This window comes from Natator depressus, chromosome 7, assembly GCF_965152275.1.
Source record: "Natator depressus isolate rNatDep1 chromosome 7, rNatDep2.hap1, whole genome shotgun sequence".
Taxonomy (NCBI): domain Eukaryota; kingdom Metazoa; phylum Chordata; order Testudines; family Cheloniidae; genus Natator; species Natator depressus.
In genome coordinates, this window is record NC_134240.1 from 105,564,149 (window position 1) to 105,579,095 (window position 14,947).

At 44.3% G+C, this 14,947-nt stretch overlaps 1 protein-coding gene across 1 annotated transcript in view; it reads left to right on the forward strand.

Moving 5' to 3' along the window:
* Positions 1-14,947, forward strand: part of ATE1 (arginyltransferase 1) — a 176,508-nt gene that overhangs the window by 69,882 nt on the left and 91,679 nt on the right. The window contains 1 exon segment of the mRNA XM_074959230.1: positions 13,401-13,500. Within this exon segment, the coding sequence (XP_074815331.1) occupies positions 13,401-13,500 (100 nt within the window).

The following is a 14,947-nucleotide window of genomic DNA, read 5'->3' on the forward strand; positions in this document are numbered from 1 at the left end:
AGGTTGTTTGTCAGCCCGGCCTCCGCTTGTAGTCGCCCTTCCATGGGACAGGCCAGCCAGGCCGAACAACCAGGGCCTGTCAGTGCCGCAGCCAATGCAGTGGCCCCGGGCCCATGGTACCAGTGGGCACTGTGGCCCCGACACAGCCCCCAGTGGGGGCCTGCTCGGTAGCCAGAGCCTCAGAGGCACCGTTGGCCTCCCTCTCCAGACCTCCGAGGAGGGGTGTCAGTGTGACATACGTCCTCGGCACTGTGCCCAGAGTCCGACCAAGTGATCTATCCCCCAGTGCCGGCGGACACCCAGAGCACCGTGCTGGCCTTCTCGCCCTCCCCGGATGAGGCAATAACTGCCCTGCCCCACTCCGTCCCTCAGGAGGACTTTAGGACTCATCAAACACTTTTTAAAAGGGTGGCATCAAGCCTCCACCTCCAGGTAGAGGAGTTGGAGGAGCCCTCGGATGCCCTGTTCAACGTGCTGCCTTCTTCGGCACTGGGCAGGGTAGCTTTGCCCTCCATGAAGGCATTTGAAATTTTTGCCACCCTTGTTGCAAACACCGGCTTGCTGGCCCCCATCTCTAAGAAGGCGGAACGCAAGTACTTTGTACCCACCAAGGGGCATGAGTACCTCTACACCCGCCCGGCACCCAACTCCCTGGAGTCATCAACCACAGGGAGCGGCAGAGCCAACCAGCTCCTACCCCAAAAAATAAAGTTTTGCGGAGGCTGGACTCTTTCAGGAGGTGGCTTTATTCTCCCTTGAGTTTTCAGTTGCGGGTGGCAAACCACCAGATGCTCCTGGGCAGGTACAAATTCAATTTGTGGGGTTTCCTGCCCAAGTTCAAGGATCCTCTCTAGGAGTGTGATAAGAAAGAGTTCAAGGTGCTGGTAGAGGAGGGTACAGCGGCTGCCAGACCATCCCTGCAAGCAGCTTTGTATGCGGCAGACGTGGCAGCACGCTCCAGGGCCTCAGCGGTGTCCAGGAGAAGGGCGTCGTGGCTCCTGCTGTCTGGGCTGTCCAGTGGAGCGCAGGCTGCCATGCAGGATCTACCGTTTGACAGCAAAGCTCTGTTTATGGAGCAAATGGATACAAAGCTGCATGGCATGAAGGAGCCCAGCCCACCCCTCAGACTCTGGGTCTCTATGTCCCGGCTTTGGCCAAATCTAGGTTTAGGTCGCAACAGGCTCCCACTCAGCCAAAGTACGAGGCTGCCTATAACAAGTTGAGGGTCTATAAAAGGTGCCCTCAGAGGCAGTCACAGCCTGCCCTGCAACCTGGGTCCTCCAAGGGCAAACAGGTGGGAAAAAGGCGGTTTTGACGGGTCGCTCGGGGGCACCCTGCCAGTTCTCCCCAGGGATTTCCCCGCTCCCCCCCTCCATGAAGCTTCCCTTCTACAATTGGTTGTGTGCTTTCCTCCCGGAGTGGTCACAGTTGAAAGGCCAAAGGAGGACTCAGGCCTATCCTGGACCTGCGGGATCTAAACCAGTTCATGGTGAGGCTCAAGTTCCGCATGGTCTCACTGGCCTCCATCATCCCCTCCCTGGACCCTGGGGACTGGTACGCTGCCCTTGATCTGCAGGACACATACTTCCACATTCACATTTTTGAGGGGCACAGACACATCCTCCGTTTCCTGGTGGGCAGAATCACAACCAGTTCATGTTTGGCCTATCCACTGCCCCCAGGGTATTCACAAAATGTATGTCGGTGGTAGCGGCCTACCTCAGGTGCTGGGGGGTCCAGACCTTTCCGTATCTGGATGATTGGCTGGTCAAGGGCAGCTCCCGGTCGCAGGTGAGGGATCACGTGATGCTTCTACTGTCCATGTGCGCCGCCCTGGGCCTGTTGGTAAACGACGCCAAGCCCACGTTAGTCCCGGTCCAGTGCATAGAGTTTATGGGGCACTCCTGGACAACTCATCGGCCACAGCCTCCCTCCCACCGGATAGGTTCAAGACCCTAAAAGGGCTCATCGACACAGTCAGAAGGTTTCTGGTGACTATGGCCAGAGTTTGCCTCCAGCTCTTTGGTCACGTGTCGGCATGCACATACATGGTCCGCCACACCAGACTCCGAGGCCAGCCAGAGCTGGAGGGGCCCCATTCGGCGTTCTCCCAGGCCAGGGACAGGATGGACAAGGTCCTCACCGTGCCTGACTTGGTGATCGCCTCACTGCGGTGGTGGTCCACCCCAAGCAACATGCTCCAAGGGGTCCTGTTCCGGGACAGGACGCTGGAGCTGGTGTCCGATGTGTCGGACCTGGGTTGGGGGGCCTATGTGGGGAACGTTCAGACCTAAGGTCTGTGGTCGGCACAGGATCTGTCCCTACACATAAATGTCAAGGAACACAGGGCGGTACACTTAGCATGCGTGGCCTTCTGCTCGCACCTGCAGGGCAAGGTGGTCCGGGTCCTCACGGACAACACAGCCTTGATGTTCTATATCAACAGGCAAGGTGGGACCCGGCCCTCTGCCGCGAAGCCCTCAGGCTGTAGGATTTCTGTATAGCCCACGACATCTGCCTGAGGGCCTTCCATCTGCCAGGTGCCCGGAACACATGGGCAGATCTCTTCAGCAGGAACTTCTCCTCCCAACACAAATGGTCTCTCCACCCGGAAATGGCTCACCAGCTCTTCCACATGTAGGGCTGCGGCAGAACCGGCGCTGTCCCCAGTTCTTCTCCGGGGGGGGGGGGAGCGGGGACTGGGACAGGGCGCTATCTCCGATGCCTTCTGCCTGTCCTGGTCAGACCAGTTTTCTCTATGCCTTCTCCCCCATTCCCACTGATCAGCAGGGTCATGGGGGAAAAAAAACCCAAAAAGACAGACAAGGCACGGGTCCTCCTGGTTGCCCCATGGCCAGGCTACATTGGTACGGGACCTTCACAGGCCTGGCGGTTGCTCCGCCGCAGCCATTGCCACTCCACCCAGACCCGCTCTCCCAGGACCGGGGCACCTCTTCTAGCCAACCCAACAGCTCTCCATCTCACAGCATGGCTGCTCAATGGTTAGGTAGAGGGAAAAGGACGTGCTCAGAAAAGGTCCAGCATGTCCTCCTGAAAAACAGACAGCCCTCCGCGCCACGCCTACTTGGCAAAATGGTTCGGTTCTCCAGATGGGCGGCTGAATGGTGTCTCCCCAGTGGCCGCCCCGATCCAGCTTATCTTGGACTACCTCTCTACCTTAGAGCCCAGGGCCTGGCGCTCTTGTCAGTCAAGGGGCACCTGGCAGCCATATTGGCCTTCCATCTGCCAATGCAGGGGCACACAGTATTCCCCCATGCTGCGACTGACCAGTTCCCCAAGGGGTTGGACCGTCTTTCCCATATGCTAGGCCCCGGTCCCACGGTGGGACCTGAACCTGGTGGTGTCCCGTCTCAAGGGGCCCCCATTTCATAGAATAGAATCATAGAATATTAGGGTTGGAAGAGACCTCAGGAGGTCATCTAGTCCAATCCCCAATTAAATCATCCCAGCCAGGGCTTTGTCAAGCCTGACCTTAAAAACATCTAAGGAAGGAGATTCTACCACCTTCCTAGGTAATGCATTCCAGTGTTTCACCACCCTCCTAGTGAAAAAGTTTTTCCTATTTGAGCCGCTATTAGCGTGTTCCTGGTCTCACCTCTCATGGAAGGTGACCTTCCTGGTCACTATCACGTCAGCCATGCGGGTCTCGGAGCTCAGGGCCCTGACTTCGGAGCCCCCATGCATGGTTTTTCATAAGGACGAGGTTCAGCTCTGCCCATATCCTGCGTTCCTCCCTAAGATGGTCTCCACCTATGACTTGGGTTAGGACATTTCCTGCCGGTCCTCTGCCCCAAGCCTCACGCATCCAGTGAGAAACGCTGCCCCCACACGCTCAACGTGCGAAGGGCTCTGGCTTTCTACCTCAAGTGGACTAAGCCGTTCAGGAAGTCCTCACAATTGTTTGTCGCCTCGGCTGAGCGCATGAGGGGTGGGTCGGTCGATTTCCACTCAGCGTGTCTCCAACTGGATCACTTCGTGCATCTGCACCTGTTATGATCTGGCAGGTGTTCCCCCGGCACTGATTGTAAAGGCGCACTTGACTCGAGCGCAGGCCTCATCAGCTGCCTTCCTAGCCCTCGTCCGCATCCGGGACATTGTAGGGCCACCGTGTGGTCTTCGGTTCACACGTTCACCTCGCACTATGCGATCGTCTCCCAAACCACGGATCACGCTGGGTTCAGCAGGGACGTACTCTGTCCCGGGAATTTGTAAACTCCTACCCATCTCCAACAGATATAGCTTGGAATCACCTATTGTGGAATACACATGAGCAATCACTTGAAGAAGAAAAGACAGTTACCTTTTCCGTAACTGGTGTTCTTCGAGATGTGTTGCTCATGTGTATTCCACATCCCGCCCTCCTTCCCTTCTGTTGGAGTTGTCTGGCAAGAAGGAACTGAGGGTGGAGGGAGTGTGCAGCTCCCCTTATAAGGCGCCATGGAGGTGCCACTCCAGGGGTTGCTGGGGCGCTCCCCCTATGGGTACTGCTAGGGGAAAAACTTACAGCACCGGTGCACGTGGCGAGCATGCACACCTATTGTGGAATAGACATGAGCAACACATCTCGAAGAACACCAGTTATGGAAAAGGTAACTGTCTTTTTTTCTCCCACACTGCAGGAGAGTGGCCTAGCCACGGGGCCATGGGATACTTCGATGTGGGTGTCTCAATCTGTCCTGTTGAAGCAGTTTATAAATAGCTTTAAATAGTCAGTGGAGCTGGGACTTGAACTTGGGTCTCCCACATCCTATGTGAGTGCCCTAACTACCAGGTGCTAAAGTTATTGTCTCTCTCTGGCCCAATGGCTATTCATCGTCGTTCATAGTGGCAATTCATAATGACCACCACCAATTCTTCCTCCTATTGTGTTAATCTATCGCTTTAAAAATGCTTGAAACAAAATGTTTTGGAGAGAGTGAAACATGTTTTGTCTGACCTGGAATGGATTTTTTCAATTTGCTGAAATGTTTTCAATTTTTGGTTTTGTTTAATCTGAATCAAAATTATATTGTTCCGTTATCTTTTGGAAGGGCCAGAGAACTGAAAAGTCATTTATTCACTCAGCTCTGGTGTTTACAATCTGCAGTGGGGCTAATTGATGAGTTAAGGACCTGTTGCCATGAATAAGGATGACAAAATCTGAACTCAAGGAAAAGTATATCCATTTCATTGTGGATATCCATTCTACATTTAATAAAAAAAAAAAAAATTTCAGCAAGAAAGCTATTACTGATTGTGAAATGCAGATTATAGAATGTTAATATATACATTAATATACAATTACCATGAAATCTGTATAGTTTTTTTATTTTCTATGTCAAAATTTAAGAAAGGAAGAGCATCTCCACAAAACGGCTTTAATGATTAATAAATAATTACCTAAAATTGGATAAAGAAAAGCCCTGACCACAAATATATGATACCTCAATAATCTGAAGTCTGTGAAATTGAAGAAAATGTCTACAAAATGAATGTTAAATTTTCTTTAAAAATATTTTAAAGCATATTAGATATTAATTTTTCTTACTACATACTTCATTGATATATTCCATTAAGAAGAGGCGACAAGACAAAATGCTGATTTAAATGAGACCAATGTCACTTTTATTGATTACCTCAATTTATTTAATGTAGTTAATTGTGGTACTGAACACTAAGGCCCTCATCTTGTAGCCTTAAATATGTGCTTTAGTTTAAGCATGGGTCATTCAGTTGAGTTCCTTACGAATTTGAGGACTACTCTTGTACTTAAAGTTAAGCAAGTGTGTTCATCTAGAAGGAATAGGGTGAAAACCTCTTACCAGTAGATCATGTTCAAATATTTAATTGAACACTGCCAACTTGAAATGTAATTATCTATTTACTGAGTCTGCTTACCACTGAGCGCCCCCTCCTGGCCAGATGTGGCATCATAGCTCCTCGTTGAGCTAGCACCCCCTGTCAACGATCACTCCAGTGCCGTGGCAGTTTCTCTGCCTGCTGGTAACTCATCCAATGACTCAGCCCTCTGGCTAGGTCACAGTCTTTGATCCACCCCTTCTGGGGTCACAGTTATCCAAATTAAAAATCCCCCAAAACATCTTAACATAAAACATTCAGCGTCTTCCCTGATCAGAATTTCTCCCAGGCCTACCTGCCTGCCTGGAGAGCTTTTCCACAACTGACTCAGGGCCCTGCTCTTTGTACTCTTTACAGGTACAGTGGCATTTTCCTCGGCTTCGCCCCTTTCACTGCTCTGAGCGTCCTGCTTTTATAGGAACCTCCCTTCCCTTCTTTATCACTACTTAAGGCTTTTATATAGGAATCATCTGATTCCTCCTAAGTGGGGCTCATCCTGGAATTAGGGTTGGCTTAGCCCCTGGCTCTTCTGCCCATGAGATAAGCCACCATGTTACAAATCCCCACTCCAACTTTCAGTGGAGGTCAGACAGGGCTACATTCTTGGCCCTCTCCGTTTCTGTCTCTACACCTTATCTCTAAGTGATCTAATTCAAAACATGGCTTTAACTACCATATTTTTGCTGGCAACTGCTCCATCTATTCAAACTAAAATCTCAGATTTTTCTGTTATCTGCTTGTAAATATGCAGCTGTCAACTCAAGCTCAACAAGGACCAAAGCTGATCTCTTCTCCCTCCCCCGATACACGTTTCCCACTTTTTCAGTCATCATGGACAACATCCTTCCTTTCTCTCATTAAGGCCTGTACTCTCCACTTCATCGCTGACTTACTCTCTCTAGACTCTGAAGTCCAGGACATACCTAAATCTTGCTGCTTTTTCCTGTACAACTCTTAAGATCCAACCTTACATATTTATTCACACAGCTAAAACTCTCAGCTGGGCACTCCATAATCTTGCATCTTGACTACTGCAACCACCTCCTTTCTGGTTTTGGCTAATGCCATCTTGTCTCCCTTAAAACTTTTAAATATGCTGATGAAAAAACCATCTTCCTAGCTCATCAGTTTGACCATGTCACAGACTAATTCTCCTCATAGTCATCACAGACAACCAATATCCAGAGTTCTGCAGAGGTTAGGGCTGTACCGATAGTGAAAGGGTATTTTCAGGGCACCAACAGAAAATGGTTACTCAGTTCATTTGCCTGCATTAGCTCTAGAAAAGCATATAGGGTTTCCAAAACAAGTAGATATACAAGATACATTTAGAGGTATACTAGCCCAGGTGAAGATAACTAGTTTCCCGTAGAGTGACAAGCTGGGTGAAGAAGTATCTTTTATTTGACCAACTTCTGTTGGTAAATGAGAGAAACTCCTTTTCATTTGTGTGTGGCTCGAAAGCTTGTCTCTCTCATCAACAGAAGTTGGTCCAATAAAAGATATTACCTCACCCAGCTTGTCTCTCTAATATCCTGGGACCAATACGGCTACAACTACACTACATACAACCGTTTCCCATTGTTCATTTAATCATTAAGGATACTGTAGGTAGAAAACTAGTTGAAGATTGGAGACTCTATAGGGAAAGAGCAAAGGCAGGTGAATACTAAGCTCTTATCTTTATCTGTCAATTTTTTTCTGAAGCTCCACATGTACTGTGAGGCACTTCGAGGATATGTGCTGACACTATTCTCTGTACAGCTTGGTTTGTATTTTTGTATACCTGCCCTATTGTATCCATATATCAGTTGTATTTTTAGTATATAAGCTCCTGAGGGGAGGGACCTATGTTCCTGTGCTCACTTGGTGTACGATGTCACAATTTTATTAATGTATATGACATTTTAGCAATGCAGACATTAAGAAGGCAAGGTCTTTGGCCTGGAGGAGCTTACACCCTGGTTTAAACAGGCGGCATACAAACTACTAACTGAGTGGGAGCAGAAGAGCATGTTGGAAAGTGAAATGGAAATAAATAAATTTTTGAAGAGTGAAGTTGCTTAGTGAGAGGCTCTTCTAACAATAGAATGAAAAATGCACAAAGTCAAGAATGGGAGAAAAAGACAATGGGAGAGAGGATTGGGCAAAGTCATAGGTCACGAAGCAGGATGGGAGAGGAAACTGAACTGGAACTAGGTCTTGTTAGTTGTGTGGTGTGCTCAGCTAATGTAATGCAGCGTAACAGCATTATTCTAAAATAGTCTATAATATTTTTCAGAGTTGCAGCCGTTTTAGTCTGTATCCACAAAAAGAACAGGAGTACTTGTGGCACCTTAGAGACTAACACATTTATTTGAGCATAAGCTTTCGTGGGCTACAGCCCATTTCATCAGATGCATAGAATGGAACATATAGTAAGATACAGAACATATATCTATACACACAGAGAACATGAAAAGGTGGAAGTTGCCATACCAACTCTAAGAGGCTAATTAATTAAGATGAGCTATTATCAGCAGGAGAAAAATAACTTTTGTAGTGATAATCAAGATGGCCCATTTCAGACAGTTGACAAGAAGGTGTGAGGATACTTAACATGGGGGAAAAGATTCAATAAGTGTAATGATCCAGCCACTCCTAGTCTCTATTCAAGCCTAAATTAATGGTATCTAGTTTGCAAGTTAATTCCAGTTCAGCAGTTTCTTGTTGGAGTCTGTTTTTGAAGCTTTTATGTTGCAAAATTGCAACCTTTAAGTCTGTTACTGAGTGACCAGAGAGGTTGAAGTGTTCTCCGACTGGTTTTGAATGTTATGATTCCTGATGTCAGATTTGTGTCAGTTTAGTCTTAGAAACTGTCCAGTTTGGCCAATGTAAATGGCAGAGGGGCATTGCTGGCTTAAACACAGGGAATGCACTTTTAATATTTCTTGACGTTACTGATTTCCTTTATTGAGTTTGATTGTATAAAGGTGTACACTTGTCATTTCCAAAAGATCCCTAATCACATTGCATAGTGATCAAAACAGAATCTTTATAACTCTTTACTAATTGAAAAGATATTTTAACCTTAATTTTTTTTAATGATGAGAAGCTCCATGCTTCTGCACAGAACGGACACCTTTATATGAGTTACTATGTACAGGACAGGGAGGCAAACAAGAGTTCACAATGGGATCATGGTCTCCTATAGCCTAATATTTTTTTGAGTTACTTAGCCTCCCACTTCAGTAGCATAAATTTAGTAAATCCATTTCCAGGTTCAGTATCTCACTAGATTTGATTTTACAAAACTTGATACAGTAAAGCTATGAAGTTTAAAACCTTATATTGACTATCAACCTCATCATGGTATGCCTGGACTATGCGAATAGGCAGTGGCACTGCTTAATGGGAATAAGGTTTGCAGGATTAAATCCATACTGATTAGTTTACCTTTGTATATGTCTGAGGCTCTTATTGTAAAAATTAGGCTCTTACCATTTAAAGATGTCTATGGGGAGGAAAAAAGCCCTCTGCAACTGTAAAAATATTATTCCTTCAATTTTTTATTTCCAATTATTGTGAAGGTGTTTTTTGTTTACATGAAACATACTCTCCAGGTTGCTATATATGGACCAATGCCCTGGATCCATGTGCTTTTAAGCTCCCCTGGATCTGGGTGTGCTCCAGCTACAGTCTCTGGTTTCTCAGGCACACTTCTCAGGCATAGACTCTTGTACAACTTCTAGGGAATGGGACTTTTCAATCCAGCTCCCTTGGGCTCCGTGGACCAATGCTGGCCCCAGAGACCAGGAGAGCCCCCCAAAAATGTTCACATGGTATGTATGACTGAACCACTTTCACTTTAACTTAGCATGGTACCATTCTGGTTTGGCCCAGTTGCCGTGCTGTCATGACCAAATTTCAGTTAGTGGTGTTATGGCTTGGGGCACCAGGTTGCAATGCCATTCTGTTTTGGGGGGGGGGCAAATGCCCCTTTGCCCCTCTCTTGTGGCTCTGCCCCTGCCAGTGGTACGCACCGGGTGTAACGTGCATGACTCCTGGAACCACTATTCGGGATGCCCCAGTTGCTCGACCACACCTTCCTCAAAGCTTCACCCTCTTCGGTACCCTGGTTTATAGTTCAACACTTCAGGAGTATGTGATGATTGAAGTAAGTAACATACAGACTTCTCAGAGGACTTTCTAATCACACTTTACTCATAGTGAAAGCACAAGAAATACACAGATCTAGGTACACAGGGATCTCTACACAGTTCCCTTCCACCAAGTCTTCATAATTCTTGGACCGCTCTGCTGGAACATGTCGGTGAACATGTCACTTTTTAACAGCAGCTCCTAACGCCCTTGTCTTTGTTCCTATTCCCCCCCCCCCCCCCCGAGGACTTTCCATTGCTCAGGCCCACCACTCCCCAAGTCCTATTGACATGCATGGGGAGAACGGATTTCTTCTAGGCTGCAGCCGTCTCATTCTTGTAGAGTGCCTCCATCTGAATGGAAGACCATTGCATTCAGGTTAACAACTTTTATAATTATTCCTGTCACACCTCCCCTGACATAGTCTGGGCGGTACATGACACACACCCAGTTAGCAAATGGCTGCTACAATATACACTGATGCAATCAGTGATACAGTAGTTTTCATAAACTTCAACCAGAAGTTATAAGTTTTACATAAAGAACTTTCCCAAACTGTCACAACATTATTTAAGCAGAGACCATGACTAGACTCATTGAATACTTCATCAACCCAAATTATGTTGCGTAAAGTTAGGCACCTAAATAAACGGTGCCTGATTTTTCAAAGGTGCTGAACACATGAGAGTGCTGTATTTTAGGACTGTTTTTATATATTTTTGTATGTATCAATAGATTGACATAGACCATGCATGTGAATGTTTGGAATGATCTAAATTTCCTACATAATAAATTCTAAACTTTATGTAGGCACAACACACTTTCATGGCTCAACAAGCTGAGAGGCCAGCTTATAAATCGTGCTGTGTTTGAGGCAGTAAAGCTGAATTCCCAACAGTATTAGAAGGGGCCAACATAGTGTTACTCTTCTTACGTGCGCGCGCACACACACAGAATTAGAGAGAATTTAGGAAATCGCAAAGGAACCTGATATTATAAAACCTGTTACCAATTTTACTCTGAGGAGATTGGAACTACATTAGTTTTGTCACTTCCACTATGTGCTGTTGAGAATGTATGTTGCTGAGTGTGTAGAAAGGAAGAGATCTGAAGTTGACTCAGTAGTGTAGAAACACAAGTAAAGAACAAGGATAGGAGTAGAAAGTTACTAGTAAGATATCAGCATTAATGATTTTTACTGCATGATATAAACTGATCAAAAATACACTGAGAATTGCACTATTCCCATTCCCAGAATGAAATTCACCCTCTTTTGAATACTACCTAATGTCATGAAAATTAACACTTCATAGTACTCTAATTTTTTTACAGAACAAATATATTTCAAGTTCTAATTGAACTATTTTATGTAGCGTTCAAATACTAGTTAAGAGTTTCATGTTAATTTAGTTAATGTGGACACAGTAGGGGTATATAGCTCACAAGTATACTGTACTTTTACTAAGTGTGCATAATTTTTAAAAAGGTCATACACTGATGTTTTATAAAAGGTAGTTAAAGGGCTCCATTATCCCTTTTACACGTACTGTATATGGACTGCACAGTCGTATGATATGTAAATTAAAGATGGAGTGGCAGCCTTAACTAAGAATGTTCTTGCTTTCATCTGGTTGAATCAACGTGCAACATGGTTCCATAAGAAAAAAAGAAAATTATAATTGAAAAGATTTTAAAATATAAAGATAGTGTTTTTCATTTTAAATGCCAGCTTTTGTTTAGCAATTGTTTAGTTGGGCCCAAAGTAATCTGAATGGAAATATTAACATTGCTTAAGTCACATTGTAATTACTTTTAAAAGGTTTTATTTTGCCTATAGTATTCATACTAAGCTCTTAAATGCCCTTTTATTTGGCTGGATTTTAAACACGTGCAGAAACTGTTATCTGTCTTGGAGAGTGACTGTCCTGTATCACCCCCTGCTGGCCCTGTGTTGCACTGTAGTCACTCCCTACCTCTGTTTCTCACCTCAAGGTGAGTTGTCTTGGCTCTCTGTGCTCTAGTCAGTTCTAGAGAGGGGTCTTAACCCTCCAATCAAGTCACAAAACAAGAAACTAAAGCATCCCAACAAACAAAAATGTTCTTCTGCCTTTTGGAGCTTCTCTTCAGTCCCTTTCTGGGCCCTTTTCCCAGTCCCTGTCTGGATTACCCTGGTCTTTCTCTTCTCTGGGTTATAGTGCTGGCCCCTGAGCCGTTCCCTCTGGAGTTAAGGTTTCCCTTCAAGGGGCTAGTTCAGGACCTTACATGAGAGCCTACTCACTCCCTGTGGTTCCAAGTGCCAGATTCTACTCAGCCGTTTTATAAGGCCCAAGTGTTGCTAATTAGCTGCCATCCAGCCACTTAGATAATTAACTACTCATGGATGGAACTGGGTTAGCTTATTCTCCTTAGCGGAGCCTATTACCGGTGTGCTGCTCCATGACTCATCTGAAAGGACCAGCCCTCTGCAATTGTGTCCAAAAGTTTTCTGTTTGAATTGAATATATACATAGGTTTGGAGTACATTTAATAAAACACTTAGTTTCCATTATATGTAAGCATCATGTAATTTTTAAAAAGTTAAACATATTAGGATCTCAATATCTCGCAATATCCGCATTAGTAATTGAACAGTTAAAGAAATTAAAAACAAATGTTGCTTATCCCCTTTCCTCCTCAAACACACATGGACACACAGATCCATTAGACACTGAGAGTGGTGAGCTTCCACCCATGTTTCAGCCAGATGCAAATTTAAACTTCCAAGTTACAAATGCTTTAAAAAAGAGCATGATAATGGAAACACTGACAAAACCTTTACTATAGCAGCAGTGTCCAGTGCCAGTATAATAAAAAGAGAAACTTCTTGTGAAGTATTGTGATGCTTTTCTCTCCTAATTTACATGAGGAAGTCATATGAACAGGCACTATATACATGAAAAATAGCTTTTGCTGCATGAAGGTGGAAATATTTGCATATAAATCGCTAGAACACACACAATAGAATAAATAAGAAGTTTCTCCTTGAAACTTGTTGATTTTAAAAATGCTCTGATGTTTGCGTGTACTGTTTTAGCCTGTCTCTATACAATTACTGGGCCGGATTTCTATAGAACAAAAAACCTGTTAAATGGGTGCCTTTAACCTCTTGCTCTTTGAATTCAGATCAGCCAATTGGTAGGCCAAAAATGAGGCTCTTTTGCTTGAAATGGTGTTTTGAGTTTTTGTGGTTTTGAAATAAAATTGCTTTTGAGTTTACAATTTTCATTCTTTACTTGACTAGAGTTTTGTCCTTTTCTTCAGCCAAGAGTTAGGTAACTGTAGTGTATTTCTTTTATAAAAAGGGTACATGTATCTATGAAGACTGGCATTCAAAATTATTCCTTTTTTCTTCACTTTCACAGGGAAATTGCTTTCACTAGGCAACTCCATGAAAAAGCTTCTGAGCTATGCTATTACTATATGGGTTTCTACATTCATTCGTGTCCTAAAATGAGATATAAGGTAAAAGTGTTTTTATTACTATATTAGCATATTTCATGCTGTTTGAAATGTCTGACTGATCATCATACTATTTTATAATTCTCATACTGGATGTTAACATGGACTTTGCAGGGTTACAGTCGAATGTTGGCTACTATTTAACTTGGCTTACGAATTAATTTTTTTTTGCAAATTTATTTGTATGTGGTATTTATTACAAGTTGGCTTAAAAATTTCTTTCACTAGGAGAAGCTTTCAAGGATGTCAGATAGGAGTGTGTCATATGATTGGTTACCTGGGTGTACCAGATTTGCAATGTGTCATGCAGTGTACTCTTGTCATTTTGTTTGTTTTGTTTTTTAAATCACATGTGACTGAATATGGAAATGTTGGGCAACAACAACATACCTTCATGGCTCCTGGGTATGCTTGGGTTTCTCCCATTTAATTTTTTGTAATAGGGACACAGGAAGTGCTGCACTGGAACAAACCAGTAGGCACCTAGTTGAGTATTGTGTCTCAGTTAGTGTCCAGCAGCAGATTGCTCAGAAAAAGGTGCAAGAATCCCATAGTAGACAGTTTGGAATAACCAACCCGTCAGAAGTTTGTTCTTAACCCATGTTAGTTTAAATCAGCTTATGTCCTGAAGTATGAGGGTTTTGTCCCTTCTATTTTTTTTTAAATCTAGTGTGAATCTGGGTGCTCTCATTATCTCTATGAATGTAAATTCTTTTTTGAATCCTACTCAACTCTTGATCTCAATTTTGTTGTATGTTCCCCAAAAGTCTACAGAACAATGAAACATAGCAAAATAAATGTGTCGTATTAATACATTTCTTTTGCTGGCTGAAACATCTTTTTCTAGCAACAGAAAGGAATACAGCTGAAGGTAAAAGGCTCATTGCCACTTCTGTTCAAAAATAACTAATATAAAGTTTGAATGCAGTCAGAGTTGCATTTATTTTGAGCACTAATTGGTAGAAAGGATGCTAATAGACCTGCTGAGATTTCAGTTTCTGATACCAGGGTGCTCTAATGTCTAAAAAAGCTTGTGAGCTTTCTAAGCTGTCTAATTGAAAGTGAGGCAAGAGCCATCTCAATTTTGCTGTGACCCACGTTCAGCATGTGTCCATGATTACTCGTTTCTCTCTAGCTGACAAAACAAGCCTGGTTTTGTTTAAAAAAGTGACCATCCCTTTTTCTTTTGCCAGCGTCAGTTTATCATCTGCATTCACCAGCCAAACCAAAGAAACAGTTACATTTGTAGACAAGTCAGTGAATAGCAAAATACCACCTCTGACTTCATGTCTCCTTAGAGTATCACGTCAGTTGCTGAAACTATGGGTTTTAATTACTTGCCATGATTTTTGGTATACATTAGAAGTTTGGGATGACTCATGACCATTAAGGCACCGCAGTTTAACATCCCTAATCTATTATGCAATGCAACGTTTGTAGAGGAATGTAT